At 64.4% G+C, this 6630-nt stretch overlaps 1 protein-coding gene across 1 annotated transcript; it reads left to right on the forward strand.

Annotated features, from left to right (window-relative positions):
• The first annotated feature begins 3518 nt into the window (after positions 1 to 3518).
• On the forward strand, positions 3519 to 6139 carry NKX3-2 (NK3 homeobox 2). Its single transcript, XM_056346351.1, has 2 exons — positions 3519 to 4154; positions 4565 to 6139. Exons 1-2 carry the CDS (start codon positions 3755 to 3757, stop codon positions 5038 to 5040), a joined length of 876 nt encoding a protein of 291 aa, XP_056202326.1. The 5' UTR covers positions 3519 to 3754; the 3' UTR covers positions 5041 to 6139.
• The last annotated feature ends 491 nt before the right edge of the window (positions 6140 to 6630 follow it).

Here is a 6630-nt window from a genome sequence, read left to right on the forward strand (position 1 = left end):
TTTATAGTAAATCAAGTTAATCTTGTCCAGGTTCTATTTCCATCCTACAGATAAATACGTTAGAAGATGAGGAATATAGAGCCATTTACTGGGGTAGTAGGAAACTTTGCATAAAAATAAGGAAAGAGCTTTCGTAAGACGCCCATGAGCGGGACACATCCTTTCCTGCTTCATCGCCCCATGCACGCTCCGCAGTGCAGCTGCGAGCGGATTTCCTCGCACCTGGAAAGAAAAGCGTCCGAGGTGACCGCAAGAAGCCACCTCAGGCTGCAGCCAGGCAGCTCCGCTCCCTCTTTCCCAGCCCATACCACGGTTTGCGACGCGACGCCGGGACAGGGCGCTGGCGCTGTGCCTTTGCACCGGTGTCCCCGCACGGGCTGGCCCTGCCCCGACCCACCCCGGCTCCCCCGTGCCACCACGGCCCCGCCGGGCGCCCAGGGCTGGGCAGCGTTGCCGGGCAGTGCGGCGGGGACGCCTCTAGGTGGGGCAGCCCCCCTGCCGGTAGCGCCGGGCCGGCTGCGCCGCGGGCGTCCCGCCGCCGCCGCTCGGGGACGGGAGGGCGAGGGGCGGCGGGCCGGGCGGCTCCGCGGGCTGCTGGGTAAAGAGCGGGGGGTCTGCGGTGGGCGCAGGGGGAGGCAGCGGCGGGGCACGGCGGGGTCTGGGTTTGCCCCGCTGCACGGCAATGCACGTCTGTAAAACGGCGGATCCGAGACAGTGCGGAGGGGTTGGCTGCTTCCAGACCGCGGGGAATGGGGGCGGGGGGGTGGGGGGTGTTGCGGGGCCGTTATCAGGGGTGGGGGGCAAGGTGGAAATCGTGCCCCCGCCGGCATCCCTGTTTCAGGCACTGCCCTGCCTGCTAGGCTGCGCCCCTCCGCACACACCCCCACCCCCGCTCCCTCCACCCGTGTGTCCCCCCCGAGCCTGTTCGTGCGAGGAGGGCTTGCGTCCCGTTTCCCCCCACAGGCTCGGAGGGGGGCCCCGCGCCCGCCGCACGCCGCCGCCGGGGAGCCCTTGCCCCGTGGTGCTGCCCCGGCTGAAGGCGGCCGGGAGCCGGCTGCGAGCCCTCCAGCCGGGCGGTCGGTGCGGAGCTATGCCGGGCCGCCGCTCTCCCCCATCCCTCCCTCCTTCCCTCCCTCCCGCGGTCCGTCTCCCCCGGCGGGACCACCCAGCAGGCCCCCGCCGCCGCAGCCCCGGGACCGCCGGCCCTGCCCGGCCTCCCTCCGCCGCTCCCCTGCGCCTCACCCCCGCTGCTGCTCGCTCTCCTCCCGGCCTCCTCCCCAGGGCATTTCCTCTCCCAAACAATAGTTTTCTGGTCGGGGAGAGGGCGCAAAGATCGCCCGGGGGGGCGGGGGGCATGAGAGAGAAGAAAGAAAAAAAGAAAAGGAGGTGGCAGGGAGGGAGCTGGGTAAATTAGCGAAGAATTACAGCCATTGTAAACTAACCGCAGGTATTTCCAAGAGCTTGGACGAGAAACCTTGTAAATCAGGGACTTCGCGGGCTGGAAAGTGCCTGTGCCAGAGCCTGCCGGGAGGCTGCCGCCGGGGGGGGTGGGGGCGCCTCCTCCTCCTCGCCGCGTCCCCAGCCCCGCAGGGCCGCCTGCGCTGCCCCCCGCTCGGCCGCACCTGAGCGCAGATGCCAAAGAAGCGCAGGGCGGAAAGCTGCGCCAGGCCGCCCTGCCCGGGACTCCCGGTCCCCCCTGCCCAGAGTCCCTCTCCGGCCGTCAGCCCAAACCGCGCTCCTGCGACCCGCATCTCCAGCCTTTCTCCTGAGGAGCGCCCAGCCCTTCCTCTCCCCCCACTGACACCCCACACTTCACCTCTCGCCTGTTAGCACCCCTTACAACCCCGCAGAGAACACCCTTCCTACATCTCCTACACATCCCCTTGTAAGTGGATTTCTCGCAGCTTCCCCAGATGCCTCTTATTTCCCTCCAGCTCTTAAAAAAAACATAAAATAAAATAAAATAAAATAAAATAAAATAAAATAAAATAAAATAAAATAAAATAAAATAAAATAAAATAAAATAAAATAAATCCCCTTTGGATATTTTCAGAGTGTACCGTGGCACCGAAGCCTTGGGTGGCAGAAGTGATGGCTTTCCCGGGAAAAGACCTGGGTGGGAAGAAGGGATAAGTGAGTCTAAGCAAGGATATTAAAACGGACTGAATTTATTCAGAAGGATAAAGTCTGTTCTCGCTCAGGCAGTGCTCTCCGGGTTCGTGCTGCGTATGAAAGCGGGTTTATTTATTTTATTACTCTATTTTCGGGGTAAGAACGATGATTGAAAACGTTTATTCCCTGCCAGAGTCGTTGATAATCAATTATCGTGGCTTCGTGGTCTACTGCCAACGGGCGCTCATCTCTGCGGGATCAGGTAGGGAAATGCTGGAGGTGGACGCACGCCTGTGAAGCAGCAGGATAACGCTCTGGGAATGCGGCTCGGGAGGCGAAGCCGGGTCCGAGGGCATCATTTCGATGTGCCCTCGCTCGTTACGTTGCCGCGTCTCCCCAGCGCCAAAAACACCACGGTCGTGAGGCGCTGGCATTTCGTTCCTCCTGTGACAACCTGCTTGGTACCGTCGCCGGGATTTTTCTGTCGTGTCTGAGAATGCCAATAATGTCTGAAATAAAGAAAAGCACGATGCTTGGAGGCACGTTGTTGTTCCGGCAACGAGTCGCACCTATACAGTTCACGTGCGTGTAAGTTTCCAAACGTTTCTGGTTTAGGGCCATTTTCCTTCAGGAAAAGCATCGTTTCGAGGAAAGCTGTCCTTAATCCGGGAGAAATCGCCCTCCTAAAACGGTCTTCAGAAGCCCCGCGGACCGAAGACCATCCCCAATATAAAACCGACCACGTCTTTAAACAAACGGAACGGCGAAACGCCCGTTTTCGACAGCCCGTCGGGTTTGGCGTTTGCGCCCTCACGCCGAGCGGCCGGCGCCCGGCTCTGTCCCCGCAGGGACCCCGGGGGAGGCAGCTCGCCCCGGCTCTCCCCCAGCAGCGCGCAACGGCCGCTTGCCAGCCCGCGGTGCCACTCCCGCTCCCCCGCGGCTTTTCCCGCCGCGACCGGACCCTTCCCCGCCGCCGGCGGCTGCAGCTCCCGTTGCCCGACTCGGCCGAGGCACGGCGAGAGGGGGAGACACCCTGAAAACGCTACCTCGCCCTCCGCGGGTGGCAGCCGCCGCTCCCCGCCGAGGAGCGGGACCTTCCTTCCGCGGGTCGGCTCCGCCGCGGGCGGCAGCGGCCGGAGCTCGGCGCCCGGGGGGACGGCGGGCAGCCCCGCGGGCCGCAAGGGGTTAAGGCGCCGCGCGCCCCGCCGCGCGCCCCGCGGAGCCGCATCGCCCCGCGGCGGGGAGCCAATCGCCAGGCAGGCCGCGCGGGCGCTGTCCAATGGGAAGGCGCGGGGCCGGCGCTGTCAGGCGGCGGTGAGGGATGACAGCGCCGCCGGGAGAAAAAGGAGAGGGCGGGCGCGGGGCGGGACAGAGCGGGGCGGAGGCAGCGCCCGCGCCGCCAGGGACCGGCGGCGGCGCCCGGCGGAGCGCGGCGCGGCGGCCCCGGCGGCCCCGGCCCTATGGGCGGGTGGGCCGGCAGCGGCGCAGAGAGGCTGCCCCCGCTGGCGCCCGCCCTCCCGGCGGCAGAGAAGGGCCCGGCACCGGCACCGGCGCCGGCGCGGCCGCGGCCGGCGATGCGGTCGCCCAGCTGAAGGCGCGGCGCGGTCCGCAGCTCGCCCGTGGGGCCGCCCGCCGCCGGGCCATGGCCGTCCGCGGCGGCAACGCCCTGACGCCTTTCTCCATCCAGGCCATCCTCAACAAGAAGGAGGAGCGCGCCCGCCACGCGGCGGGGCGGCCGCCGCCCCCGGGGCCGGCCGGCGGCTGGCGGCTGTGCAGCGCCGCCGAGGGCCCGCCGCTCCTCGCGCCCGCCGCCGCCCGCGCCCCCGCCCCACGGACGCCGGCGGGCTGGGACTCGGACTCGGCGCTCAGCGAGGACCCCGAGGGCGAGCGGCGCGCCGAGGAGAACGGCGCCGGTGGCAGCGCCCGCCCCGCCGAGGCCACGGGCGGGGGGCGGCCGGCGGCGGAGGAGGCGCAGCCCCCGGAGGCGGCGGAGCGGGACGCCGCCGGCCTCAGTGACAGCGAGATGTCGGCCGCCGTCTCAGGTAGGGGCGGCCCCGGCGACGGCCCCTCCGTACCCGCGCGGGGCGGGCGACCGGGTCCCGGGGGGGCTGCGAACGGGAGGCGGTCGGGGCTTTCCGCCGGCCCGGGGAGCTGCGCAGCGAGCCCCCAGGCCGCGCCGGGAGAATAAGCCCCCGGGGCGGGGGCGCCCTTGGCCAGGCTGAGCCCGCAGCCCGGCAGGCCGCCCGGTGTTCGGGGGAGGGCGAGAAACCCCGGCGGCGGGCGTCGGCCGACCGGGCGGTGGGGAGGGCGGCGGCGCGGCCGGGTCTCCGCCCGCTCCGTCGCTGCAAGCCAGCCGCAAGGAGCGCGCCTGGCCGGCTGCGCGGGCCCTGCGGGGATGCGGGTGTGCCGGTGCCTGCCTGCCCTGACCGCCCTGCTCTCGCCCTGCCCGCAGATCGCAGCCCCCCGGAGGAGGAGGACGGAGCGGGCAAGTGCGGGAATCTGCTGCCGGGGGAGGAGGAGGCGGCGGCGCCGAAGCCGCGGAAGAAGCGCTCCCGCGCAGCCTTCTCCCACGCGCAGGTCTTCGAGCTGGAGCGGCGCTTCAACCACCAGCGGTACCTGTCTGGGCCCGAGCGGGCCGACCTGGCCGCCTCGCTGAAGCTCACCGAGACGCAGGTGAAGATCTGGTTCCAGAACCGGCGCTACAAGACCAAGCGGCGTCAGATGGCTGCTGACCTCCTGGCTGCCGCCCCCGCCGCCAAGAAGGTGGCCGTCAAGGTGCTGGTGCGGGATGACCAGAGACAGTACCACCCCGGTGAGGTGCTGCGGCCGCCCTCGCTGCTCTCCCTCCAGCCCTCCTACTACTACCCTTACTACTGCCTGCCTGGGTGGGCTTTGTCCACCTGCGCCGCAGCCGCCGGCACCCAGTGAGGGGCACACGTACATACCCCTCCCTGAGCTCCCCCCCCCCCCCCCCCCCAGACACTGGCAGCCAGGAAACCCATCTTCCCTCTGCCACCCCCCTCCCCCAGCCAGCCCGCCAGCCAGCCAGCTTCTCAAATCCAGAGCCCTAGCTGCAGCTCTCAGTGCCTTGGACAGTATTTATTATTATTTTATTGTTATTTTTATTATTAATATTATTTGGATGGTTCCTCACCCTCTCCTGTTCCAACGTAGGACTTCTCGGCTATCCCTGCCCCGGCCCTCACCCATCCCCACCCTGCCAGCCGAGGACTCTCATGATTCGACATGACTAGTTCATGGTATCCATGTTGTCAGTGTATCTGGTGTAGACTTTTTGTTTGGTTGGTTTTTTTCGCTTCGGATTGGTAGAGACTCGATCTTGTGTGGGAGAGAGAAAGAGAAAAAAAGGAAAGGAGGGGAAAAAAAAGCAACCCGCAAAACCAAATGCAGCTCAGAAGCAGAGATCAAGGACTCCTTCGGTGGATTGTAAGGAAGATTATTTTTGACGTCTGGTTGAGTCCTTGGTCTTTCAACTCGCTGCAAACTGAGTGTGCCTTGTATGGTGCTGAATGTAAGGAAGCCTCTTTCAGATCCCCTCTGCTCTTGTTGCCCATGTTATTCCTGTACTCCATGATCCCTGGCAAAGGATAAATATTTCACAAAAGGGTGAGACTTATATCAGAACTCCAGACTTCTTCTTTTCCTTTCTTCCTGAGATCTTTCCGTGTTCGGGGAGGGAGGAGTTACAGATTTTTCGCACTTTCCAGTTGTATTAAAGTTGTTGTTATTTTTATATTCAATGTGAATATTTCTGGTCGGGCTTTTTAAGAAATCGATGTAACGGGAAATTTTAATACCATCAGTGCCTTTTACAGTTCTTCTGCAGATCTCTCCTTCAAGGGCGGGGATTTCTGATCTGCTCAGCAATGTAATTACAGCCTCTTTCTTTCTAGGTAACTAATTGCTATTTTTTTTCCCCCCTCCTTTTCTCTTCTGATGGCACTGTGCACTCAACTAGATTATTTACTTCAAATGAATTGTGAATGTTTGTAAGCTACCCGCTGTACTTTTTTTTTTTTTTTAATTTATAAACTTTAGTTTAACACTTGGCTCTGCTGCCTGTGTCGTTTCTGAGGGTGGACACGGATTTCCCCAGCGGCTTTTTTCCCCGCAGCAGACTTCAGGCTGCAGTTCAGACCACATCCCTCCTTTTTTGCGCTCGCACAGGGGCTGGCAGTGGCTCTAGTGGCAGCTGGCAGCCTCGGTGGTGGGGACCGTGGTGCCTGGCGAAGATCTCACCCTGCGGTCCCCATGGCTGCCCTGCCCGTGCGCACTGCTCAGCGCCAGTGCCCGGTCCCTTCGTGGGAACAGGAGGTGCACGGGCCGGGCGCCTGAAGCACTTCTGTGTCCAGGCTGGAGCGTTCCCTGCCTTCTGCCGGAGCGCCGGGAGCGCCGGATTAATTTACGGCCGCCCGCGTTACGGTGAGGATGCAGTGCGTTCGGTGGAGCCGCAAGCCGGTTTTCCCGGGCGAGGGCGGCCTGGCTGTGCGGCCCCGC

The sequence above is a fragment of the Falco biarmicus genome, chromosome 1, assembly GCF_023638135.1.
Source record: "Falco biarmicus isolate bFalBia1 chromosome 1, bFalBia1.pri, whole genome shotgun sequence".
In the NCBI taxonomy this organism is placed as follows: Eukaryota; Metazoa; Chordata; class Aves; order Falconiformes; family Falconidae; genus Falco; species Falco biarmicus.